At 50.5% G+C, this 26,637-nt stretch overlaps 3 protein-coding genes and 2 non-coding genes across 6 annotated transcripts in view; 1 reads left to right on the plus strand and 4 right to left on the minus strand.

Moving 5' to 3' along the window:
• MPZL1 (myelin protein zero like 1) overlaps nucleotides 1-2,013 on the minus strand; it is a 40,068-nt gene extending 38,055 nt beyond the window's left edge. The window contains exon 1 of the mRNA XM_030019575.1: nucleotides 1,864-2,013. Coding sequence (XP_029875435.1) covers nucleotides 1,864-1,993 — 130 coding nt within the window. The 5' untranslated portion in view covers nucleotides 1,994-2,013. The remainder of the gene's footprint in view (nucleotides 1-1,863) is intronic.
• Nucleotides 2,014-5,565: 3,552 nt separating this feature from the next.
• On the minus strand, nucleotides 5,566-8,172 carry LOC115343939. The gene is made up of 2 exons (XM_030020528.1): nucleotides 7,977-8,172; nucleotides 5,566-7,233 (listed from the first exon to the last, which is right to left on the minus strand). The coding sequence occupies exons 1-2, from the start codon at nucleotides 8,170-8,172 to the stop codon at nucleotides 6,749-6,751; spliced, it is 681 nt and encodes a 226-aa protein (XP_029876388.1). The 3' UTR covers nucleotides 5,566-6,748.
• TRNAP-AGG lies at nucleotides 7,042-7,113 on the plus strand. Its single transcript has one exon. It is a non-coding gene; the product is annotated as a tRNA-Pro (tRNA).
• On the minus strand, nucleotides 7,660-7,731 carry TRNAP-CGG. The gene has a single exon. It is a non-coding gene; the product is annotated as a tRNA-Pro (tRNA).
• A 1,813-nt stretch (nucleotides 8,173-9,985) lies between the features above and the next one.
• Nucleotides 9,986-26,637, minus strand: part of RCSD1 (RCSD domain containing 1) — a 35,298-nt gene continuing 18,646 nt past the window's right edge. The window contains exons 2-7 of one of the 2 annotated variants that reach the window (XM_030020695.2): nucleotides 20,033-20,140; nucleotides 17,407-17,496; nucleotides 15,996-16,067; nucleotides 14,467-14,670; nucleotides 12,953-13,604; nucleotides 9,986-12,074 (exon numbers count right to left, since the gene is read on the minus strand). In XM_030020695.2, coding sequence (XP_029876555.1) covers nucleotides 12,966-13,604; nucleotides 14,467-14,670; nucleotides 15,996-16,067; nucleotides 17,407-17,496; nucleotides 20,033-20,140 — 1,113 coding nt within the window. In that variant the 3' untranslated portion in view covers nucleotides 9,986-12,074; nucleotides 12,953-12,965. Of the gene's footprint in view, nucleotides 12,075-12,952; nucleotides 13,605-14,466; nucleotides 15,113-15,995; nucleotides 16,068-17,406; nucleotides 17,497-20,032; nucleotides 20,141-26,637 lie in introns of those variants that run through there. The other variant, XM_041124952.1, reaches the window with a different exon arrangement.

Raw genomic sequence — 26,637 nt, forward strand, 5'->3', positions numbered from 1 at the left:
CCCACGCAAAGATGTAAACCTTGTGCCAACTCCACACATGGACAAAAACATAGAAGTGCCTTTTCAAAGCAGACAGGAGGATTAAGGATGTGCAGTATAAGCACAGAGAGAAGAAGCCAACATGGGAATAACTTACGGAGTTAGAAAAAAATCAAGAGTTGTAGGGATGGGAACAGAAACACAGTTCAACACAGATATGATCGTGATTTTAACACCCATTTATTCCTTTAAATTGCAATCTCACTTTTTAGATAGTTTCTACCCTAGGGAGGGGTCTCTTCCAAAAGAGTATCTTGTAGCTTTGCTTGGTTTCAAGATACTGTACTTGGTTACATACCTCAGACTTTGCAGAACGATCTACTATTGCCAGCTACCCATAGCATTACTGTAGTTGTACCTTTTGTTGTGGTCAGGGAAAATATGCTTCCTTCTTCTCTTGTCTCCATATTTATTTTCAGAGAACTTAGTTTTACTGTAAGCTGTGTATATATCATACCTACCTACTTAACTCTAAATATTAAGGCTGTCTCTGAAGATACACAGCAAGCTTAGCAATCTCTACTTACGTCTGTTGCAAAGTGCAGTAATCTTAAACCAATCCAAACAATGCTATTTGGAAATAAGAAGTTTTAAGTTTCATACCACTCGGCACAGTTCCTTATTAAACCTCTTTCCAGATGGCCTTAGTGTTCCACAGTTTTCCAGACATATGAACTGAGAAGGCATCAGGCTTCTTTAATGATTCCTACTGAAATACTTTGCAAAGTTTTACCCACTAAGCAAGTGTTGCCAACCAAAAATATCTTCAGGCGCCATACCATCACTGTTCACGCCTAGGATCTACACACACTGAGCTACCTTGGGAAATGCGTACGATCTTTTTATTTCAGAAGGCTATGTGAAACGTAAAACTCTTTGCCCTGTAAGAATACAAGCCACAGCAAAGTTAAGCATTACCCTTGCCATTTCTACCACTCCACAGCCTTGTACCTACTCTCCACCTACACGAGTCATAAGCACTTCATTTTGGCTGATGTAATTACTCCTCCACCCAAATACTTCACCACTGACCAAATCAAAGGTGTTTTCCAAGTCGTCCACCACAACTCCAGCATCCCCACGTGCCGGTCACCTCCGCGCCGCGCCGTGCCTTTCCTCAACAAAGGCGAGTCGCGTCCTCTGACTCAATAACCAACCGAGAAAAAACGGGCAGGTGCTGCTACGGGGCCGCCACGCATCACGCCCCTGCCCCCGCGGCACCACCGGGCCCTGGCCACGCCGGCGCCCCGGGACGCGCAGGGTGGGCGGCGGGGCTCAGCCCCAGGCAGGCCGCCGTTCGGCCCGCGGGAAACGCAGCCGTGACGCCGGTCCGAGCCCCGCCAGCTGAGGCGGAGGGGGCCGATTCTGAAGCGGGTGGGCAGGGAACAGCAAAGCCGTACCCCCCACCCCCGCGACATCGCCCTCCGTCCCGGTAACCCGGCGACGACGACCGGGAGCGGCACTTAAAGGGACGAACCGGCTGGACGCGGGGCGCGGGTCGCCGCCCCGGCAGCCCTCACCCGCCCCGGGCGGCACCCTGCGCCAGGGGCGCGGTACGGGCCGGGGAAAGGCCGCCCCGCCTGCGCCCGCCTCACCCCCGAGGGCCCGGCCCCTCTCTCCCCAGCCCCGATCGGCGCCGGCGGCCCCCGCCGGGCCCGACCCGGGCCGACGAGCCCAGCCCAGCCCGCCGCCGCCTGCCGCGCCTCGGGTCGGCTCGGCTCGGGCAGCTCCCCCCGCCGCATCGAGATCCGCCCCGGCTACGAGCGCAGCCCCGCGGGGGCAAGCGGCGGCGGCCGGCCGGCCCGCGCTCGCTCGCTCGCTCACCGGCGATCAGGGCGGCGGCGGCCAGCAGCCACGCCGAGCAGGGGAGCCGCGCGGGAGCGGCGGCCGCCGGGCGCCCCGCGGTGCCTCCGGCCGCTGCCATCTTCCTACCGCCACCACCCCGCGCCCCCATTGTCCGCCCCCGGCCGCGGGCCCGCCCCGCTGCGTTCCGCAGCCCCCTTCCCTCGTCGGGATAGGGCCCCACCGCTGTCACTCGCGCACACCTCCTGCGTCCCGCTCGCCCCCGCCCCGGTCCTGCCCCGCTCCTCCCCGAGGATTGGCTAGGGGAGCCACCCGTCAAGTCCAAGGGTCCTATCCGAGCAGGGAACGCACTGACCCGCCCCCCGAGCCGAGCACGTTACTAGGTTCCCCCCCCACCTCCCGGCGGCCGCTGTTATGGGCGTGTCAGCGCGGGCGCGGCGCGGGGCAGGCGGCCGGCCGGCCGGAGCTGCCCCCGGTTCAGTGAAGTCCGGGGCACCCGGGGACAGGAGCGCGGCGGCGGCGGTGGCATCCCCGTCCCCATCCCCGGCCGTGCTGGCAGAGGGGAAGCCTGGGAACGCCGGGTCTCGCCGCTGACAGACGCTTCGGCCTCTGCCGGCAGCAGGACCGGCCGGTGCTGCCGCGCCTACGGCCGCAGCCTGCCCGCGCTGCCGCCCGCCTGCCTTCACCTCTCCGGTACCGCGCCCTTGCTGCCCTGCGCCCCCGCTGCCCTGCCTCTGTACGGAGGCAGCGAGGGAGCCCAAGGCAGCCCAGCGCCAAATGCCCTCGCCTCGAGCTCTGGTGCTGCCCGAGAGCTAACCTTCTGTGCGGAAAGCTTACCGGCACCTCCGGAGGGAGGCCAACGATCTTCCTACCTGACGTTAAAACATCCTGGAAATAACAGACAGCCACGCAAAGGGAGTTATGAGTTTGTTAGTCAAGATTTACGCGAGAGCAGTGGGTCTGTTGCTGTTGCGGCCTGCGAGGACCACAGCAGAATTCAGTCTGATCGCAGCACAGCGCTGTGTCTCAAGACACTCTCAACGATGTGATTCTCTTGCTGTGCACTACTAGGCCTAGTTTTCCAAAGAGAAACGACAGCGGGAGCAGACCGCAATACTCATTTAGTGTTCCAGCCTCTGCACAGGCATCGGGAAGCAAGTTTCTCCGGACGCACATCACAATGTGCATCCCGAGCGCTTGTCCCAAGCTGCCAGGGAGGCGGCAGAGTGCTGCTGCAGGCTGCAAGCATGGCCAAGGGTGGGTTCCCCCTGCCTTCACCAAGATCCTTCTTGTTCTTCCCTGTGAACTCAGAAAGCCTGTTCTGGCATGTGTTGCTTGTAAGTACAGTCTCCTTCAGAAGCTTTCCCGCTATACCGAGCACATAACTGCCTTTACCTTTCACCTGAAAATACCTGCTTGGAATTTCCCTCAGCTTACTGACTGGGCTCCCTGCTGTTATGGACCCTCTGAGACCAGGCTTTCACCCTCCCTTCTTTATCTCCTTGCTTCACTCCCTCTCTTTTGGGATAATCTTTGTATGAGTTTCTTCTTTTGCTAAGCTATGTATTTTAAAGAAGTTGCACAAGCTTAGTCATATCACAAGGTTATTGCTCACTGCATCCATGATACTTCAGAGGCCTGCAGTGTACTCAGTTCACTCCTGCCCAGTGCTGCATGAATGCTGGTCCTCTCCCAGAAGCATGTGCCACCAGTTTCTCTGCCACTCTCCGGCCACCTAATCACATCTGCAGATGAAAGAGGCCACAGGAAAGCCCTGCTACTGTGTGCCATGTTGAGGAGGGCCATGACGAAGCAAGCTCCTGCAAAAACACAGGCAGGTTTTTTTTTTTTTTCCAGCTATGATGCAAGACACCAGGTTACAGTTCTCACGGGATTTAAAATGTAATGGCGTATGCATTCATTATTTATGCCCTAGGGGGAAGCTCTGGAGCATGTTCCTCAGCTAACTGTTGTACACGTTTCCTAGAAACCCAGGCTACCAGAAATTCAGGGCAGCAATTGGGAACAAAAATCAACACAGGCAACTCTTTGTATCACAGGGAATTATCACCTTGTTTGGTTGCCGCGTCATTTAGTCTCTCTGACTTCCCTTGTGAGTCTTTAGCCAACTGATCAATATCCCCACCTTCCAAACAGAACAGAAACTGATACGCAGTGATAAGCCTTTCATCCCAAGCCCTTTTGCCTCAATACTCCCTCAGAGCTCTTCCTTTCCCTGGAAACTCCACTCACCGCTTACAGCTCTCCTCAGTGACTGGAAGTGCTCTACCAACATGGAAGCACCTCAATACCCAGAGTTCACTGTTTACCTTCAGGTTCTTTAGTACCACACAGTTTAAAAATGTTCAATCCCCTCAACAGGCCAAGCTTCATCTTTCTAGGCTTTTTTTCAAGACAACCAACCTGAAGTTTAAAAAAAAAAAAAATCCTTCTTATTCTCAAATTTACTGTCCTTCACAGAGCTCACGCATTCTCTTTTTATGTATTAATAAGCCTGATTTGGCCATGCGTGCCCCTTGCCAGAGGATTCCTACAACCTCTCCCTTCCCTGACAGAGCTGAGGTAACGTTGTCACAGGTACGGCCCTATGATTGCCCCATTTGCTGTGTAGTAGCACTGCTGTTCAATACAGAGAACATTTGGGAGAGTATCTGGTCTGCTTACTGTAGACCATTTTTTATCCAGACAGTAATGATCAAATTATTGTCTTGTGCTATTTCCAGAGAGGAAGCAGGGTGCTGGAACAACTTAATTTGTCCTGAGGAACATATATTGCATTTGTATGCTATGACATGTTACTATTAAGGTTATGACAAAAAGAACTGGGAACACTTCTCCGAGTGAGCTGTTAAATGCAGAGCTTATAAGCAGTGCTACACAATTCCTTAACTCATCTCTACACAGTTCCTTAACTCATCTCAGCACACAACTCCCTGATAAGCTAACCCAAATAAAGGGGTTGCTGCTGCTGTCCTTTTTCCCTCTAGCTATGCAATTCTACACTCTTTATAGTCATAATACTGGTATTAATCAAACTTCTTAGTAATTCAGCTCACTTAGCTGGCAACAAACTCATTTTTTCTGTCTGCAAATGGAGAGGTGGGGAGTTACTTTTCTTCACACTGCAACCATTCCCCATAAGGTCAGACAAACTGCAGCGGCAGAGCAGGACTGCTCAGACAGTGGGGCAAGAGAGACCACAGCAGCCTCCCAGCAGGCTGCTGTCAAGTTGCCTAACTGGTTTCTAACACATGCAGTAAAATCAGCATTCAGTCCCACAAGAGAAAGAAAAATGCTTTTGTGTCTTTTTTGTTTCCGCTTATCACAAAAGGAAGACCTAAAAAAGTGTGTGTCACTGGGGAGGACGTTAAATAAATTTTTTCATGGTTGCCGTTTATGTTAGAAATTCAGACCTCTCTTATCCTACTGTTTTGGAGAGCTCTGTAGTAGCTTGCCAGAGAGACCAAGCAGGATTATGATGTCAAAGAAAATAAGGGTAACATCCTCTAGGAGGAGAAGCAAATATATTCCAACTGATTTTACATTTTTAATGGTTTTGATTGTTTTCTGTTTAGCCTGCATCTCCGTACCTCCCAGAGGAATTGTACAGTAGACACTGTTTAGTGTGCAGAGATATGCATTCCTGAAAAAAATACCCCACCCAGCATGCTCATTTTGAATCAGTAAGAGAAGAACATGAGAGAGCAAGAAAAAACAAGCTCTATTTGTAAAAGAAAGTATTGGGTGTCTATTACATTACTTTTTCCTCTTCAAGTTGGGAGAAATTGTGACTGGCAGATAGTGCTACATTTATGTTTACTCTGGTTAAATAGAAATGCAGTGGTTCTTTCAAAACTCAGAGCTGGTAGCAGCACAGTAATTGCATACAGTACTTGGAAGAGTTTGATAATTATTTTTCTGTAATTCAGTTAAGAAGAATGTCTTGGATCACCCACTACACAAGGAGAAGTGTTCTGAGGAAAACTTGCAATGGAAAAGGATGCTAATGATGAGCTATTCCGGTGCTGAACTGATGCCACGGAACAACTCGAGCCACAAGTATTCTTGATAACCTTCATATACAAAAAAGCCCATAAAATGAAAGCAATTATTTTTCCTGTATCTCCCTCCCACCTTCCCCCCCAGTTTCTTGGAATATAGGCAAAATTAGTTTAGCGACTATTACTGTATGGAGACAAGAACCAGGGTAGCACTGGCCTGACCAGCATCAGTGTAGCCTGACCAGCATCAGTGTTTCTTGTAAGAAGACTCTGATATTTAAACAGGTCTCCATAAAATCATCACCTGTAAAGTAGGAAAGTGATGTCACCACTGCTTGGCTGTAGTACAGTTTTAAATTCTGGAAATGAACCGTGAGCCTTTCTTTTGGTTGGGGTTTGTGGTTTGACTGCTGCGGTTAATGGCTAGACCGATATTAAGCACATTTTGCACACAAGGGTAGATAAGGTTGCCACAGCCATTGGAAGAAACCCGGAGAACAGCACGGGCAGCAACGGCGTGCGCATGCCTCATCAGTAACAGGGAGCACCGCAAAAAAGCGGGACAGGCTGCGCGCCCGAGATTTGTTTGAGCTGTCCCAACAAGGCCGCTGCGGAAGAACAGTCCCCGCAAGGCCCGACCGCTCCTCGGTGGGCTGCGGCACCGGCGGGGCAGGCGTTCGGGCGGCCGTGAGGGGTGGGTGGGCGCCCAGCTGGCACAGCCACCCCTCGGGGCAGCCTGTTACGGGTGCAACGTACTGCCACACAGCCCCTGCCCGGGCAGACGCGTGCCGAGGTGAGCCGCAGGGCTCCCGGCCCCCCAGGCTGAGTGCGGCAGGGGGGAAACCTCGGCCTCCACGGCCGCCGGGCTGCTGCGACGAGTCAGGTCACAGGCTGGCACCCGCCTGGAAACGCTCGGCTGTCACACGGAGCCCGTTTGCCACCTCACGTTTATGTGACGCTGTTTTCGCGGGGCTTCTCATTTCGGCTCCTCTTACAAGCTCGTGGGCACGGCTGCAGTAGAAGAGAGCGTTCGGGCCCGGCGAACGACCCGCAGCCCGCGTCGGCTCCAGCCGACGGCGCAGCCCGAGGCCTGCACCGCCCCCGGCTGCGGGCGGGCCGGACCCGGCGGCAGCGCTCGAGCGTTCCTCTGGAAGGGAGAGAAAGGGCTCCTTATGGCGGCTCGTTGGTCTAGGGGTATGATTCTCGCTTAGGGTGCGAGAGGTCCCGGGTTCAAATCCCGGACGAGCCCGCTTTTTTTGGTCGTCTTTTTTTTTTTCCTCCCTCACGCCCCGCTCGTTACCCAGCACCAGCGATGCGACTCGGTGTCCTCCGCTGCGCTCCTCCGGCAGACACCGGCGGCTCCCACACACTGCGAAGGGGCACGGAGAAGACTTCCGATGAGACACGTTCCTTTTCAGCGCCAGGAATAAGCGGCAGTAACGCACGAGGAAGGGGTCATCCCTCCTGTCTTGCGCCCCCTCTCCGCCTCGCAGTGGGCGCAGCTGCCCCTCGGTAGCCCCCGGCCTTCCCCCTCACCTGTCGCACTCCCCGCGACAGGGGGCTTCGGGGCGGCTCCTCCCCCTCCCCGAGTGCCCACCTGTGTCCCCCACGGTCGCTCTGCCTCCGCAAACCACAGCCGTGCCGCCGGGGCACCGCGGAGCCTGGCGCTCCCCCGGCTCCTTTCCCCGAGCCCACCCTCCCGCCGCGGGCGGGCCCGAGGCGCCGAACCACAAAAACGCGGCGGGGGGCACCGCGGCCGCAAAACGGGAGCTGCCGCTGCACCCCCTTTCCCAGCGGGCTCGTCCGGGATTTGAACCCGGGACCTCTCGCACCCGAAGCGAGAATCATACCCCTAGACCAACGAGCCGCTCTCTCTTGTCTCCTCCCCAGCTCAGCACTTCACTTACTTCCCGCCTCCTCCCGCCCAGCGCCAGACATCCCCCTCGAGCGCCTTCGTGGGTCCGCCTCCCCCCGCCAGACTCCCAATGGTTCTGCCCACCGCTTCGGAAGACACCACTCCTCTCCCTAACTGCGGAGGCTGCTGCGATTTCCCCCTGCCCCCACCGCCCCCCGCCAGGGTAACCCGTGGCATCGCCCTTCCCCCGACCCTACGGCTCCGCTTGGTAGAAACGATTCCGAGTCCCCCGGGTGGGGGGCAGCGGCCCCCGCGGCGCTCCCCTGCGCAGATACCGCTCCTGCGCTCTTCCGAGGGGCGGAGGAACGACACCCCCCTCCACGCTTCGCGCTCGCGCCAGACGCGCGTGGCGGGCAGGCACGGCCAGCGGTGCTCGAAGCCGGGCGAGCTCATTCACAGCGGATGGGAAGGGGGGAATGGGGCTCCCCCCACCCCCGAACGGCTTTGGTTTATCCCGGCCCGCGCAGTGCCCAGCCGTTAGGCGCTGCGCCCCCTCGAGGTGTGCGGGCGGCGGCGGGTGCCGCTCTCCTCACTGGGGCGGGCGGGGCCTTCCAGCCCCCGCGCCCTCCTGCCCTGTGGGGTCGGGTAGGGGGGATACGCACGTAACTGCGTACGCAAATGCGTGCGAATCCTCTCATGGCGGCCCCCCAGGCGGGTGAGGTGAGGGCCTGTGGGGGGCAGCTGGTGGTTCCCTTCCAGCAAGTGGCCACAGGAGTGGCCGTTGGGGCCTGCCGGAGGCTGCGAGGGAAATGGCTTAGTAAAGGGCCTGGGGCTTCTGGGAGAAGTGCCTCGGTGTTGGGAGTGTATTTCTCATGTGTTGCTGCCCAGAGGAGCCGGTGGCGTTCCCTTTGATTTCTGTACCCACTCCCCACTGCTTCTTTGGCTCCCACTTGGTCCCTGATGTGCTATATCTTGCTAACGCCTCCTGCCACCCTCAAGCTTCCCCCTCACGTCTCCACACCTCTGTACCAGCCTCCCTTGCATCCCAGACCTTTCAAAAAACCCTATTCCTCCCATCAGTAATTGCCTTCAGTCCTCACCCATCCAACACTTTTCTTGTGGCTCACGCTACAGTTTAAACACAGACCAATCAAAAAATAACCATAAAACCAACAAGCTCCCAGCCAAACACAACTGCAACAGTCTCCTTGCTCTTGTGCTGCATTCCTTCCTCCACTATATCTTTATTCTTGCTCTGTTTTCCATCCTTCCCTTCCCCCTCCTCCAATTTAAAGGTCTTCTGGCCTGTAACATTTGTGCTTTTACTTTTTTTAATCTTTCAGGCACCATCCACACAGAGGAATTACATAAATTATATCAGATTTTTCTTGCTGAGGGCATTTTTCTGTTTGACCATCAGTGTTCTTAAACCTGACATTATACACTCCAGCCTCAGCGATCTGACAGATACATATGGGTCTGAATAGACGCCCTCACCCTATATGCCAAGCCAAGCTGTGGTCTGCATTTCAGTCAGAACTTTTTGACTCCATACACCTTGTGGATACAAGACCACGCTGCCCAAGCCAACATTTCCCAATAGTATGGATGGGGCAGGGACACATGCCCACATGCATCCTCTGCTTTTGCAGTGTCACAATGCTAATGCTGGCCAAAGAATATTTTCCAAAATTGCTCTCACTTGGCCTGCAGACAGGGCAAGGTTTGTGCACCACCCAAGCGAGCATCGCTCCGAGAAGGATGTGTGGATGCCTTCAGCTGAGAAACGGGCATCTTTTTCCCTGCAACTTGTAAAGCCGTCAAGGACAAAGATGGTGATGCAACGTCTGGCACAGAAAGTCTCTAGACGGTTGATTGCCAGAAACTGGGAAATCTCACAGGAAGGATCACTGTGTGTCGCTTTGGTTTTTATGCTTCCCCTGAACAAGGATGCTGTTGGAGAAATGGCAGTAGGCTAGATGGCTTTGCTTTCTTCTGTTCCTAGATACCTGATACCTGCAGGGCTGGGGCAGGGCGCGTGGCAGTCTCCGGTGTCACCGCTTGCCCCAAAGAACACCTTCCTTTGTGGATTAAGCACATTGGTTATTGCTGTTCCCCCAAAGTAAAAAATACCACAAATTAAATTAAAATTGAATGTTAAACTGTTTCAATGGCGGTGGAAATCCCACCTCTATTTTGCCTGCTGCTACAAGCGCTCTCCATCCTTCCTCAGGCTCCTTCATCTCCCCAGGAAGAAACACAAGGATTTAGTTTTGGTTGGGTTTTATTCCACCATTTATTTCTTCTGTTTCTCCCTCAGATTTCCATTCCCTTGCTCGGGACACACATACTCATTCTCTAAACAGGCACACATATATCTATATATACAGTAAGGGACAATCACTCACATCCAGATGGGACACTCTGCTGAGAGAAGAAACGGGGTACAGCGAATGATTGCAGCCTGCCCTGGAATACAAGCTCTAGCAAACAGATTAAAATGGATTCAAAGGCAACAATGCTCCACAACATGGCTCAAAAGGGTGTGGGGTTCATGTTCATCAACAAGCCCGTGCAACACAGGAGGGTCAACACCGCTGGCTCTCAGCAAATGACACCTCAGTGCTCTCACCTGGGAAAAAGAAAGGCAGGGCACAGAGCCACTTCTTTCCTCATGAATTTAGAGCTGGTGAACAGAAAGGGGATATCCTTCAAAACCATCGGGTTTGTAACACTGCTGTGTTGCAGACCCCACTCAAGGACAGATGTGCGCTGTGTTGTGTAAAATCCTTGTGCTTGTCCAGAGAGACAGGGACAACCCAAGCGTCCGACTCTGCTCAGCTTAATTTTTACTAGGAGGAATTTTGTGATGGATGAAGAGGAGCTGGCTGGTTCTGCCTTTGGGCTTGGTAGCTGTGTCTGTGTTGCTGGGTACTAGGTGGCTGGTGGCAGGTTCAAACACTGGCTCCTGACCATTCACACTGCCTAACAGCTAGTCGACAACTTGGCTCAGATTTTGACAAGTCTGGCTTGCTGTCTCCAGTGAGCCCAGACTTGTCCACAGCTCCACGTCATGCTGTGGACATGAGCCCCATGGCCTTGAGCCAGAGCAGCTTTTTATTCAGTATTGCAGATACAGCTTCAAGCACTACTGTCAGGAAACTGGTCAGGTGAGGGTCTGTTATCTATCTTTCCCCAAATAACTTATTTCTTATGGGTAACAAATACTCTCCAGATGTAAAAGCTTTTTCGGCTTAGCAACTGCTAGACCCATGACTTAACTAGTAACCCAAGAGTGAATGCAAATCTAGTACAATGCCTAAGTACTTAGGAGGGACTGGCTATCTGACTTTCACCAACTCGTATTCAGCCAGGCCATATGACTGGAAACTCAGCCATCTAAGACCTCTTCTTTGACCTACATAAAATTAATCAGCTGTTTCCAGTAAGCCAGGGTGCTTTCTATCCTGAGTGGCACTTGGTGGCCACGCACTGAAAGTTTCAAAAGAGAATCAAGAGATTGGATAGGGTCTGGAAGTGAGAAAGACTGACAGACAGGCAGCCTTTCTAAATCTGGACTGGAGCCCAGAGCCGGATAAGAAAACTTGCTCTGTTGACTGACGTAGCACATCTTTTCTGTGCATCAAATCTGTTGGTTGTTACTTTCCACCAGCACTAAATACACCCCAAAGTTGAAGCACACAGAAAAATTGCCTGCCATGGCTGGCTGTTTCACAGATCAGCTAGCCCAACCCCCACGTCAAAGGGATTTTATGCTTTATGAACAATGTCCTAAGTTTTCCCCATGTTCAGGGTTCACATTGTCTGCCATACAGCACATATGGAGAAAACATACTTTTTCCTACTCTTAAAACATTATTTACTGAAATTTGAAAACCCAAAATATTTCAAAAGAAGCTACCAAAAGGCACCATACATGTATGTATGTAACTGATGAACTTCATCTAAGACCAATGCAGGGGAGAAGAAAAAGACATTTTGGAGCAGGATGAAGGAGCAGGGGCACCAGGAGTGGTGGTGGCTGTCGGCTCTAGGACAGCAAATATCAGGTCCCTCAGTCCCCAAATATCACCAAGTAATGTCAGCCAACACCTCAGTTTTGAACTCAGAAGTGGCTGCAAGCCAGTCTCTTGTTCCGACTGTCCCAGAAGATGATGGTGCAAAGCGGAGAGCCAGTGAGCAGCCACTCAGCTCAGGGATGAGTCTGGGCCTCAGGGGATATCTGTATGCTGCTCCTCTCCTGCCACTGAAGGTTTTCTAGTAGCTTCCACCTTGACTGGGTTGGATGCCTCTTATTCACATGTTAAGTCTCCGCTGCCCTGATTGGGTGTGTCCTTTTGAGAGGGGAAAAGAAAGGAAATTATGAAAAATAATCACGGGTCTAAGTAAATACAGTGCTGGGGGTCTGTGACCTGAGGGTACTTTGGTAGTTTCCATGCTAGGAGGCAAAGGCGAGCTGCAGCCTGAGCACCAGCCTGCTTCCTTCAGTTGCTCCTTGTCAAACCAAGGAGGCGTTTGAAGAGGGGACAGGTGGTTGAGGTGGAATGAGATGTTTCCTCAGGCATCTGTGTCTACATTATCAGTGGTTAGAGAATATGTAAGAAGCTACATGGAACAAGCCCCGCTTTAGCCAGTGGAAATCCTCTTTTATTTCAAGTGGCAGAGGCCCATGTCTGCGTGCTTGCAGGGCTGATCATGAAACCAGCATGTGTGCAAACACTATTTTTGCTGGCAAAGCTAACAAGCTAACCATGGGGAGGGAGAGAGAGAGAGAGAGAGACAATATATATGTACACATGTATATATACAATGTGTGCACACACATATATATACACAAATATGTATATGTAAGGAGGCATATTGAGATAGTATATACATGGTTACTGCTGGGGAAAAGTGCTTTTTACTGTAAGTACTTTCAAATTGCTTTCAAAAGAGCAATTGAGCAGGCTGCCTGGTGAGCAGAGCCTTCCCATTTTACTGAATCCAGAATCAGCTTTGCTGCTGCTCCATCCTCTCTCTCTGTAACACCACCCAGCAGGGCTGGTTATTTTAAATAACCTGCCTTGCAGCCTCTGCAGGCCTGAGATTTCATACTTTTGAGGTGTTGGAGCAGCAAAAATGTTGGTGTGTTCTGTCACAGTTGCCATTTTCATTAATAAGCAAAACCCTCTGGTGTTTTAGGAGCCATCATCATGCTGACCTATCTTACCTGTGTGTCGTGGTTACGCTGTGCCCTGGTCCTGTGTGGCTGATGTTGAAGGCTCACTGGCAGTCTCTAAGCCTACTGCGTCCTGCAGCGGTTCAGGTGCCAGCGATGCTTCTTTAGTGTCTGATGTTCTCCATGTGTCTGTGCTCTCGCTGGTCTCCTTTGCTTCAGCTTCAGCTTCAGCTTCGTCCTTCTCCTTGTCCCCCTTTTCCTGTTCACAGGCACTGCCTTGCTGCTCTTCTCCCTGGAGACCCTCGCACACCTTCTCCTCCTTGTTTCCAGATGGAGGCTGGGGAGACTTCTCCTCCCCTGGGGCACTACAACACACCTCCTCCTCCTTCGTATCCCCTGCATTACTCTTGCAAGGAGTCATTTCCTCTGCCTGTTTTTCCCCTTTTTCTTCATCTGATCTGCTGGATCCTCTCCTTGATGGGGGCTTCTCATCAGACCCTGTCTGTTTCTTTTGCTCTTTGCTCCCTGTTTCTGCCTCCTCTGTCTTGGCCTTGGGCCCAAATACCTCATCCCCATCTTCCTTGGCACCATTTTCTGGAGAGGAGATGTTGACCCCTAAATCTTCCCCGTCTCCGTACTCGGACAGAGATCTTCGGAACTTCCTGGAGGGAGGCCTGCGCTTTATCGATCCCCGCGTCCGCACCTTGGAGGCAGGAAAAGCAGACATTGAAGCAGACAAAGAGAGTGGTACTGCAAAGCAGGAAAGCACAACAGAGGAAAATACCATGGGAAACTTGATTGCTATGCTGGTGGCCTCACTTTTCCTGCTCTGCTACTGAGAGGTAGGGAGACGAGGGCTCCTATCCCTGAGAGACTACATTACAGGACAAGCAGCTCCCTAATATATGCCTCCTTTCCTTCTGTACAGCTGGTGCCAGAGATCCCTGCCCCAGTATAAACTCTTGTCCAAGTTAGACCCTAAACCCAAGGACACTGCATTTATTATGCAGATGCTGCTGACTTTTTGGATGTCTCAGTCTTTTCTATTCTTGGCATTTTGGTGGTTGAGGAAGGAGTTTGCACTCCAGCTGATGATGGTGAATGCAGGTTACAGCTCCCCATTTAAGTGCTGTGTACTCTGTGGGACACCTGGCAAACCGTCGTGCTCCACGTGGCTCCCTAAGCTGCACCTCAGCCACCTTTGACATTTGCTGGCATGTGGCATCACCTCCTCAGAGTGCTCCCTGCCCAGGAACCAGCCACCCTGTTCCTGCTGAGCTGAAATGACTGGGTCCTGCCACTTCACCCCTTCCCTTTACCCATTTGGTCAGGAAGGCTGCTGGAGCTACTGGACCATGAAGCCCCATGTGCAGGCGGGCAGAGAGGAAACTCCACAGAGCTACACTGAAAGGCAGTTTCGAATCCGGCATATAGATCTCCTCCCTTGCCTACAAATGCACACTGTTATGGCAGGACTGAGGGCTACGGCCTCCTCTTCCTCTTCATCCCCAAGCCATAAGCAAGCCTCATCCTGCTGTGATGGAGAATCCTAGCACATACCCTACCTTGTTATAGAATTGCAGCTGAGTGCCTTCCGGGGGTTGATCAAAGCTGACCGGCGTCTCATTCCCTTCGCTGGGCTGGGACTGAATCCCTGGGCTGCTGGGCGTTGAGGGAGGGGTGCTGAACGGAGAAACCAGGGCTTTCAGACCAGGGCTTTTGGGAGACGCTCCCGGCAGCAGAGCAGCTGGAGCAAAAGCTAGATTGGCCTGCAAAGAAAAATCCCCGTCACGGGTGTGCACGACACTGTCATGTACTACATGCGGTAACCACACGGAGGAACCCTTGCTCTTGCCACGGGAGCTGCCCCATCTCTCAGCTGTCACAACCCACATACCTTCTGGTTATGGGTCTCTCCTGGTGACACTGTCAACAAACAAGTCCGGGCTGAGAAGTTATGACTGGACATTTGCCCTTCCCCAGCAGCTGGATCTCAGGATGTGTCCGTTTGTCATCCTGAGGCCTTTGGGGATTTTCCAGTGACCCTGCCAAGCCAGCACAGTCTACAGTGGCTGAGCCGGGAGAAAGTCTGAGGAAGCAGCCAGCAATCACTTCAAGATTTAAACCAACCCTGCGTGTGCCCAAGCAGACCTCGCATTTTCAAGCTGCAGGTCTTCTGAATGATCTGCGCAGTCATGAGGAGCGAGAAGACTATGGAAAGAAGCAATTTGTGATTAACTGTGGCAAATACTTCCTGCTGGCCTGTCGCTAAGGAGCTGTCCTAGGCAAATGTCCTTGGGTGCATTAAGAGGGACAGTGCTATGAATAGGGCTACGTTGTGTCAGGGTGGCCAGGAGGCACTGTGCTCTGGAGCTGCATGCGCTGCCAGGAGAGGCAGCTGGCAGCGGCAGGGCATGACATCCACGGGCTTTCGAGTGCTGAGCTGCCCTCAGCGGCATGAATCAGGCACTGCGGGGAGATACAAAAAGGGCAAGAACCACTGGGTGTGTTTGTGCGTAACTGGGGGAATCGAGGTGAGGGAAGCACAGAGCTTCTAGGCACGCGCGGGGGAGAGGCAGTGCACTTCCCACTGCCAGGATTTTAGCTGCCTGCACTCAAGGCCTGCTCCCCAATAGGGTGCAGGTGGCTCAGTTTGATTTAGACTGCTGCGAAGAAAGAGCTGAAAGAAGCCTCAGCCAGGCTTTCCCTCGCTTTCTCTTGCGAGCTGTATTTAAACTGAGGGTCCAGCCCCTGCTCCTTACCTGAGCTGTGCTGCTGCCATGCCTGTGCCCAGCCGTGTACCCCGCAGATCCAAATGATGCTGGCCCATGCACTGACCTGCCTATGGACGTGCCTGAGGATCACTGGACTGTTTCTGACAGTGGTTACCATCGCCAGACCTGCTCTGCCTTCCTTGTTTGTGTATTGTGGGACTGGGCCCTCGTCAGTGAGGCCACTGCCCTGCTTACCTATCTGTCACCCTTGGCTCCTGGATCCCCTTCCCCTGTGGCTGCTCCATAAGGGAAGTAGCTATGACAAATGCCAATCAGTTTTAATTTGCTGAGGGAGCCATGTGGGCTCTTCCAAGACCTACCTGCAGCTTTTCAATCATGGGGGAGCTTTTCACCTTGACCTTGGGAATGGGGCAAGCATTTGGAGACCGCTTCTGCAAAACAAAATGAAACATGAAAAAGTCACAGTAAAGTAGGTGAAAAAGAGGAAATACAATGAAGGGAGAAAACCTGGAAGAGATAAGCAGAAAGTGCTAGTAGGGGAGCAAATGAAGCCTCATATAGCACCTTCACACAAAAGCTTGCTTTCTTCATTCCTGACCCTGCTCCCCTTTTGTTATCTAGCCATCCCAGGGCTCTACATATATGTATCCTTCCTCTGAGAGAAAAGGTGATTGTCTGCTTTCTGGCTGAAGTATGTGAGTTAGGTGATGTGTAATGGCTCTGCTGCTACATGGCCTTCACTAAGGTATCTAACCTATGACAGTTTCCCCCGGTATTATTTCAGGACCAGACAGATTAGAATTCTACCTCTTAAAGGGTACAAGCCTTAATGTTGGTAAACATTGTGAAATTTTTGTGACAGGAAAGACTTTCTGCCACCACTTGACTAACAGAGTTAAAGGGTATCCAATTAGTATGTGCAGGAAAGGCCTAAGTGGCTGGAAAGGTAGAGCTATGAAAGCCTGAAAACAGTCTGAGAAAGGGAGAGCATTGCTTTGAGAAGGGGCATATTGCTTTTTTCAGGTCCAAAGGAAAAGGAAGGAATCTAAAATTTTAAAGCTTGTGCTGCTTTGGCATGGAGGCAGCAAGAGCTTGTAGCTGTCAGAAAAGAAGGATGAAGAACCACCCCCTTGTTAAGGGCAGGTGACAACATGAAATTTGGTGGGTAGACCTCATACCTGAAATACAGGACAGAAGTGACTGGAAAGGGCCTGAGCACTTTAGTGACTAGCAGCCAGCTTACTGGGACCTGCTCATTCAAGGGTGTATGGAGGACACCTCAAGACAATACTCTGAGGGCATTGCTGACAAAACCCCTCTTCACTCTGGATTAATTATTCCCTTTTTCTGAAGACGGAATAATCTCAAGAGCAGAACTATTATGCTATTATACTCAAACCTCTAGAGTTCATCTGAAGGCAACAAACAGCATGGATGCTCCCTGTGCTAAGCGCTGTTCAAATCTGATAAATGCCAACAGTTCCTGCTTTAAAATGCTTGAAAGGTGGTAACTGGGTGGATCTGCCAGTGCTCTAAGGGTAAAAACAAAAGCGGTAGAAATGGGATGTGTATCCATGCTACAGGAGTGGGAAACAGCGTGGAGCTGACTCTGAGTCAGTACATGTGTGTGAGCAGGGGAAGGTTTGATGCTGCATGATTGATGTCTTTTGCTGCACAGTCTGACCTCTCTGCTACCTCCAGGCTTGTGTCTCAGGAGAGAAAAGGTTGCAGAGAGGAGAGACCTTGTCCCCCTATTAAATTGATACTCACTTGCTCATCATTGTCACTTGTCTCAGTTTTGTGGGAATACAATGGAAGAGAGCATGGTGGTTTCCTCCGAGCTGGCTTATGTGGTGGTACCTAAGAGAAGAAAACAACCAACTCAGCAGCAGGGAAATGAGGGGTTTTTTAAAAGGAAGTGAAATTCAAGCACCAAAGGGCATGCTCTGTAAGTGACCTGCTTGGATGGCAGGGCCCAGCTTGCCTAAAGGAGTCATCCAAAGGTAGCACAAGATATTAGCATATGGCATGTGGCAGCATGCTCGGTGTGCTTGTAGCATCTTGAGCCCAATCTTAGTGTTGGAAAAGTAGTCTATATCTCTTTCCACAGCATGAACCGTGACACTTCAGGCTTTGTGCAAAGGACACTATTCTAAGCTGTGGAGGGTAGAGAAGCCTTCCCAGAAGCTTCATCTTCAAAGCATCCTGCTGGAAACCCCCTCACACTGGAATAGCTTGTTATTGTTCTCTGTCCTGTCTTACTACCAGGATTTCCTTTTAATAAGTCTCAGCTGCCTACCTGGTTCATGATTTTCCTATTTTGCATCTGATATATTTTAGGGGCAAAAAGGGGTATTCTGACTTTTTCGACAAGCTGTACACCCCCATTCGTTTCTCTCTAGTGAAGAAGAGCAGCTCGCAGAGGCAAGTCCTCAGCTGTAACCTTTAATTTGACTAAGAAACAGATTTTCCAAGGGAGAAGGAACAAGGCAACTTAACAGCAGGGACACCAGTTCCTTTTGAATGTCCTTGGGCTCTCAGAGGTACAAGAGTGCTCACTAGGAAAGAAGAGATGCATAGCACAGCACCTATGGAGTTGCTCCTTCATAACTATTGCTCTGGTCTTGAAGCCAAGCTGCCTTTATTTTTAAGCCAGGTTTGTAGTCTCCTGCCAAGCTGTTAACACACTTTTTATAGGTTAACAGACAAAATAGATAATACTGTGGATCTTGGATAATATCCACAATGTAATATTTGGATAATTTTGTTACCTTCTAAATGGCAGGCATGTGAAAAGTTGGATTATGGCATCTTTGCCCTCTGTAGAGTTGGCTGTCTTGGAGGACCTGTAGACTTGACGTCACTTAACTTCTGGTGGTGCTGTACCCAGCAATGGCAATGCTGTGTCTCTAAGCAGCCAAGGGCAGCCTTGCCCTTATCCTTATGTCATGCTAGGAAGCAATAATACCATGTCTTACTGAAACCCCACCATTTTGCAACCATGAAATGCAGCACTGTGCCACAGTGAATGTATCAGAGGTTCCCTGGTTGATAGGTTTCCCTTTGCTGGTATGGGTCAAGCAAGGGTTAAAGACTATCCACTCAGCCATTAATCTGAAGCCAGCTTGAGAAAGCTGGTGGGGAAGTGACAGATGGCTTGGAGAGAAAAGACAGGAAACTTTGTCCTCCTCTGTCTCTGGAGAAAATGAGTTTCCCCCCACTGTGAGGCCCCTCCACACCACCTTGGCTTGGGAGCAGCAGAGGTCTGCAGATAACACAAGAGAGGTCTGGGAACTTGCTGCCTTCTGAAGGGTGAGGGACTTAGTGCAATTAAATCCCATACCTTAAAAAGAGGAAATGACTGTAATGGAATGGATGGAGTGGTGCGCTGGTGACTAGAGGGAAAAAAAAGAGTGCTTGGGAAGAGATTGGCTATTCCCATCCTGGGGTCTGGCTATGGGAGTGCTAACCTCTGGTAGACGGTGGCATGCCAGCCCTGCAGGACAGAGGTCACCATTGCATCCAGCCAAAGACCGGAGGGGTGACAGGGAGGATCCCCTTAGGCCCAGCCTGGGACATGCTGAAATCAACTGAGCAGCAGAAGGAAGCAGTTCAGTTTTAAAGGGGCACCTACTGACTGAAGTAAACGGTAAACATTTATGCTTCTAAAAAAGTGCATAATGATACAGGGGGCTCTCCTAAAATGTCAGCCTCCATCCATAAACACTCTGACTTTCCTTTCTTTCTAAGAGAGGTATTCTAGTGTTCTGCTTATCTGGTGAAAGACAGCTTGTGAGGTAATGCTTGGCATAGTGGGCTTTCAATAAAATAAATTTCAGCATGACAGAGGTAGGCACAGAGTCTGAAATGTCATTGGGAAGAGGTAACGAGGGCAAGTAAAGAGACAGCTTTGTCTCTCAGACTCATACAGAGAGGATTACCTGGAGGAAACCTTCTCCTTCTGTGAACAAGGTGCTGGTGACCTGCCACTGGCTTCTACACTGCGTAATCTGTTGTTTGCTTTCTTTTTCAATGGCTCAATGTTAGCTATTTCATTATTCATTGTTGCCCTCTGCCCACAAAAGCCAGCCCAGAGAGCACATGCATTGCTGTCTGCTGCTGTTAGTATGTATATGTACCCTACCAAGCTTTCCAGTGTCTCAGTTACAGTGTCTAGTTGTCCTGAGGTATGGCTCTACCAAAATACTTGTCCACAAGTTGGCAATGCATGGAAGATACTGTCATAGCTTGCATTGCACTAGGAGACAAATCCTTTGTGAAGATTCAAAATCAAGGCAGATTCATGCTTAAATCACTGATGCTCTAACTTCTACAGGCAGAGGTGAATGCTTCAATTCCCAGTCTATTACCTGCTGGTGGCTGTAGTGCTCCTTACCTCTTTTCCAGTGATATTGGCTGCTTGCTCTTTGAATTTCCCTGCTAGCTGAGCCACTGAGGGTGATGCCGACTTGTCCACCTCTGAGTTGGTCTCTGCTGGCCTGTTCTGACAAATTGGGAACAACAAGTTATGAGCAAAGGCTGGGAAAAGCAAGCAGGCTAGAGAGCAGCCTGTGTATGTGTTATAAAGTTCAAGAGTAAGCAGGGACTTAAAGCAGAGTTTCTCACATCTGGCATCAATCATCCAGTCTGAGAGCAAGAGGTTTGGGAAGACAGAACCTAGCAGCATTTTCAAATATCCCAGAAAACCAGTAATTCATGCAGAGCCTTTCAGCTCTAGTTGAAGAGCCTACACTCAGTATTTTTCACTGGAAGCAAACTAAGTATTTCAAGCCAAGTGTCTGTTCCCCATCTCTTCCTTGCAGTGAGCAGATGGAGTGGGGCAGTAAAGGATGTTCCCATACACCTTCTCAGCCCTCCCATCCCTTTTTTACTGCCCTGGTCAATGGTACCCTTCCTTTTCCGGTGGTTCGGCTGTAAGAAGCCATTCCCTGTCCTCGAAGCAAGCCAGCATCTGCTTGGGGATGTCCCTGTGCTGTTCTACTTTTTTGGCAGTGAAATACTCAAGGTGGGTGGCGGGGAGGGAAGGAAATACCAGGGCTGAGAGCAACTTCCCCTCCCCTGGGTCAACAACAGGCTGAGAAGTGGGAGGCTTGTTGGAGACTGGATGGTGCAGCTCTTCCCACAGCATACAGCTCTGGTGTCATCCCACATTTACCTTGTTTTCTTTGCTATTGTGTATCAAGCAATATGAGTAGAAAGCCTTGAAATCAAAGTTGATGAAATGAAACCTTGTTCTTCATCTCTAGTATGTGATGCCAGGGAAAACCGAACCAGAGGAACTGAGAACAACTAACCAAGGATCCTTGTTTTGTTAGAGGTGGAGACCTCAAAACAACAAACCAGGCTACAAACCATCAGCAAGGAACCTCATACCTCTGGTCCCTGTACCACCACCATGAACACATGACCTGCACCACACTTCTTACCCCTCTGCCTCAATACCCTTCTGCTTCTCAGTCAGAAAATTTCCCCAAAGGCCATTGCTAGAGGATTACATTTCTGTTTCTTCAAAGGCTCCAGCAGAGCTCGCTCTTCTCCCTTTACACCCCTCTGCCTGGGAAGGACCTTCTGCCTCATTAACACAACCACTCCTTCAGCATCACTGGAGGTGAAAGGGCCTCAAAACACCCATCTGGCTCACACATGGACCATTTCCTTTGGGTGGCCACACTACAGGGGCTGGAGAAATAGCTGTGGAAACTTGAAATCATATTAAAGAAGGAATTTCTTTAGAATCCTAGTTTCTAGATTAAAAGCAAATTCAGGAGGTTACGTTAAGGATCATCTCATCATCCGCAGCTTGGAGGACTCTCTAGTCTGAAATACCTGGTAGAGAGCAGCATGGCTAAGGCCTGTTTGCATTGTGGAAAAGGGCCTTTCCCTTTCTCAGAGACCCGTAAATAAATGCTCCCAATAAATGCTATCTTCTTTCTCCCAGGCCCACAAGCCCCAGTAGATGTCTGTCATTTCTGGTTTCCAGGATCCTGATGGCATCTCCCCCGTTAAACTTCCCATACACTTTGGACCAGCTTTCCTGCATGCAGCCACAAAAGCCATATCAAGCTGTCTCCTCTCAGTGAACTTCTAGCACCTTCTCCCCATCTTTTCAGGCTTCATTAGAGTAATTACAGGCAGGAGAAGTGGCAGATAAGGGGAATGGAAGAAACAGTGAGGTAAGCAGACTTCAGGGCAACCTGCTGCACACGAAAAATAATGGCTGGGCTAAGTGGGGAGGGAGAGATGTTCCCAGATGCAGGCTGGTTCCCTGCCATGAAGGGAAGGCAGGCTGGAAAGAGGAGGGAGCAGAGAATGAACCTGGGGAAGGCAGGATGGATTGGGAGGTTTGGCTCAGCATACCAGCTCCCAGGGTACCTGGGCATGGCAGAACAGACACCTGAACTGAGGACTCAGTTGAGCCTGAGGAGCTGCAGCTGCTCAGTGTCTGTGGTGGAAGGGTTGCCTCCCTCATAGTCACTTTTTCTCCAAGAGCTTCTTTCACAGCCTTTCGCCTTTACCCAGAATAGACACTGCACTTCTTCTTGGCCTCTTTGACCTCTTGTTTTGGGGTGGTTGTGTTTTTTCTTTCCTTCTTTTTTTTTTTTTTTTTTTTTTTTTTTAATTTTTTTTGAGTTACAACCTGAAAACACAGCTCCCTTTCTTTGGATTTGATCAAAGCTGTGAGGCTGGAATGATGCCATGCGTTTCTTGTTTTGCTGGTAGAAGGCATTGATTGCAACACGGCTCTCGCCGGCGTGAAGCTCACTGGCCAGGGCGCAGGAAGCAGTGAACATGCCATTCTAAGATTAGCACAAGTAGCCCACGGGCTGTGTCCTCCTGAAACTGCCAGCTGCAGACTCTCCGATTACGCTACGCGTTTTGCAACAGGAAAAGTCCTTTCTCAGACCCTTTCTGGCAATTACACTGCCGTCCTGTATCCAGCTTTTTCTACAGCTTCTTTTTTTTTTTTCCCCAGCTGGTGTGCCAGGCTCTATGTCTTCTAGTCAAGGAAAAGCGCTGTACCAGGGCATTTGGATGCAAAAAGTTCCCTTCCTTGCACTGCCAGGAGAACACCATCCCCCTGACTTCCAGGGTCTGGACTGGCAGTCTCCCTCCCACTGGGAGGAAGGTGGGGAGCCTCACTTTCTCACTCTCACCGCAGATCATGTACCTGCCCTCAGCCTCTTCCACAACTAAGACACGCGTCTGCTCCTCTCACCCAAGAGCTCAGTGCTGGCTGTCTCTTGCCCCGTGATATTCATGGAACCTTTCCCATTCCTGGTCATTTTTCCTGTCTCAGTGACATAGCCCACCACTTTTATGAATGATGAAGAGGAGCAGCTCTGCTCTTTTTTGGCAAAAAATGTGAAATTACTCAGATGTTAATTTTGTGCTCTTTGCAGCCAGCTGCTGATTCTTTTCCTTTTCAGAAGAGAAGCATGGTCAGACTGCATGGACTGAAACTAGCAAGTTAAGGTAAAAGATTTACTCCATCAGTAATTTGGTGACTGCTACTCTGAGGTCTTTTACTGTTCCCTAAAAATAAGTGTCTAAGCATTAGAAAAATCTCAGATAGAGCGGCAAAACAGGAATTGAATTATACCATCAACATAAGCATGGCACTGTCTGCCAAAGAGGAAGTGCAACTAGCAAGTTCTCTGTAAGGGGTTTCACTTTCCTCTTCCAAATAACTTCATAAAATTGAGTAAATTTGAAAATAATTTTCAACCCCATCTTTCTTCATCTGCTTTTAAAACTGAACCTGGTCCCTTTGGTAGCACTGGAGAAGAACAATCCCAACTTCACTGGCGATTTAATGTGCCAGAAAATGCGAGGGGTAGTAAGGCTGCCTGATGTGGGAGTAATAATGTCTTACAGACGGAGCCTCTCAGGACAGCAGTGTCACGACCTGGCTCGGTGACATTTGCCAATTCTCCTGCTAGAGCCCATGGACCCACCATGGGCACCAGGTGAGACAAGGTGCATATTAAAGGCCCACAGAAAAGAAGTAAAGAGATTGAAGAGTTTCTCTGTGCGTGCCATTTGGGTACTCACAAAAAGCTTTTGTTAAAGATCATGTGTTTAAGCTACAGGTGGGGAGTGTCACTGCAGACAAGTTTCTTATGAAATCAAAATTGCAAAGACTCCTGGGGAAAACTGGAAAGCCAGAGGTAGCTTTGGGGATGAATTTTAATGTCGTGCTGGGACTGGTGCAAAACTGGCTACAACAGCTCTCAGCTATCAGTTTTGGTCATGACCCACTCCCTTGCAATTGAAAGCTACCATGACTCCATCTCACAGGATTGGTATCCCACGAGTTTTGTCACTGCCCATAATATGGTACTGGAAATGCTAGTCTGAAAGGGTACCAGTGGGGGTCAGAAGCAGATACTGAAGGAGAAGTTCAGGTTTGGATTTGTGCAGCTAGTTTGGCTGATGAAAAGAGCAAAGGTCTATTAGCTGCCATACAGTGGAGTGTTTTGGCTTAAGCAGCACTTAAATACCATCTGAATAACAGCAGAGATCTGTACTGCTGTAGTCTCCTTCTCTCCCCTATGAATCCTCTGACTTGTCTGCTTTTGCAGGTAGGGTATTTTGGGCAGTTGGAGCACCTTTCATCTGAGATGCAAGCCCTCCACAGCATCTTGCAAGGCTGGAGTATTCAGTGGCTCTGAAATCAGTGACAGTTACACAATTTTTGGTACTGGTCCTGTGCACTTTCCACCCCCATTCTCATGCTGGTGGTTTTGAGGCAAGTCCCTGACTTCCACATCCCTCCCTTGCTTCTAAAGAGCTTTGCAGGAACAATTCCCTGCAGCCCCTTCTCACACCAGTCCATCATGCCAGCCGCCTTCCCATACCCTGCACTCACACAAGCTCTGCAAAGCTCCCCCGTGACCCTCACGGGGTTTTTTGTTGCTGCACATACAATCTACCTCAGCAAAAGCAAATATGGCAAAATAGTGACAAATATAGTGTGTCAGAGGCAGACACAATAAGGCATCTGAGGCTCAGGGCTAGTGTCTTGATTACACAAACAGGATCCAGAAATAGTGATCCTCAGCACCCAGATCTCAACACTGTGCCACAAGAAGGCAGTTGTCAGTATGCTATATGAAAACAAGAGAGGGTCACTGCTTTTGGGGTGCAGTTTCATAAGGTCCTGGTTTTGGCAGAAAGACAGCTTATGTTTCCAACTGCTCATTCTCCCTTGACCTTTCCTTTCCCCCTTCCCCCCTCCCTCGCACCAGTGTGAGTTTGTGGGGCTGGGCTGTAAACTAGATCACTGAAATGATCTGGGCTAAAAATATGTCCCTTAACTCTTTACAAGGTTATTTTTAACCCAGATCATTTCAGCAATCAAGTTCACAGCACAGCCGGACAAGCGCTTGCACTGCCGTAGCGGGAGGGGATGGAGGGGTGGCAGGAGCAGACTGCAGCACAGGGGTGAGGGCTTCCCTTTAACTGCTCCAGCCAGAGGCTGAGGAAATTGCATCCTTATGTGTCCTCCCATTCAGAGGGCTGATATGACAGAAAAATCATATTTTTGCATGCCTGCTGGTAAAGGCTCTTCTGGTCTGTGGCACTGGTATTTCACCTTACAATCTGTTACCTCCCACCTGAGACACAGCCGAGTGCAGGCTGTGAACCCAGGGAGTGCCTGCAAGCCATCACAGGGAGCACCTTACTGGCAGCCAAGTGATTCGGAAGAAGTTTCCGTTAAGCATCCACCAAAGCCCCACAAATACCATGTCAGAGATCCCCAGAAGCCCCACTTCAAATAGCAGCAGCTACACAGGTGGCTGGGGAGCGGGTTTTCCTTGCTGCACGGCAGAGGCAAAGCTCTACATCTGTAGGACCTGGTCAGCTAAGGAAGGGATGGGAGACACATCTGTGGGGAGGAAACTACTTAAGTCTAAATAAACCATCATCACACTCTGCCTGGAGGCCAGCAAGAAACTCTGGGAAACAGTGCTGTGGTTTCCTTTGAAATTAAAGCACCAACCCTCATCAAGGCACTGGATTTCAGGAGGGAACGGAGCCTCTTGCAGACCCCCTCTTCCCTGCCTGGCTCAGTCCTCTGAAGGCAAATGACATGGTCTCTGTGCAAAGCCTTCCCAGACGTTACACCTTCTCGTTTTTCAGTAAGGTAGCTGCAGGATTTGAGGAGCCAGATGATCACAGGCCTTGTCGCATGGGAAAGCTTATACCATGTACACTGGGGTAACTCTCTCAGCTTGTGCAGGGAGCAGTACAGCCTTAATCTGATAGAGGTGCCTGTTTTTCAGCATAACTGAACTAATTCGCAATCAGCTTAGCTGAAAAGAGCCGTTCTCAAACTTCTCAAGTACCTGTTTCTGACACAGAAAGCAGCATTTTGGGAATAAGACGTTAAACTGTAGCAGGGAACGTACTCTCTTTGCAGGGTTCCCCGGGGGCTGAAGTGGGGTGAGTGTCTCCTACCGTTGTGCCGAGGTTGTGTAGCCTTTCTCCTGAAAAGACTCGTCTGCAGAGACACGGTTTGATGAACTGGAGATGTCCTACTCGCTTGCAGTTCAAGCAAGCGAGAAGTGATGACAGTACTAGCTCCTCCCATACTGCCCCACCAACTTGGGGTGACCATTTCCATAGGCAAGAGCTAATCCCTTCTCCTTGGCCCATCTTCTATTGGACTGCTGAGGCCAGCTGAAGGAAAAAGGCCGCTGAATATTCACACGGTACATCATCTGAGGTACAGTTCCTGTCTATCTGGAGAGAACATGAATTTACGCGCTGAAGAATGCATCATGAATGCATCTCATTACCAGACAAACACACTTGCGTGTCAGACCAGTCCTACCTTTTTAAAGGCCACAATAATATTCAGTAACAACGGAAAACATAACAGTAATGTGTCTGTATGAATTGAAGTAATAAAATCTTTCCTTCAGTTAGGAGTAGCTTTATTATCTGTTCTAAAGCAAGTGTCCAAAGAGGCCAATC

Source organism: Aquila chrysaetos, chromosome 7 (genome assembly GCF_900496995.4).
Source record: "Aquila chrysaetos chrysaetos chromosome 7, bAquChr1.4, whole genome shotgun sequence".
NCBI classification, from domain to species: Eukaryota; Metazoa; Chordata; class Aves; order Accipitriformes; family Accipitridae; genus Aquila; species Aquila chrysaetos.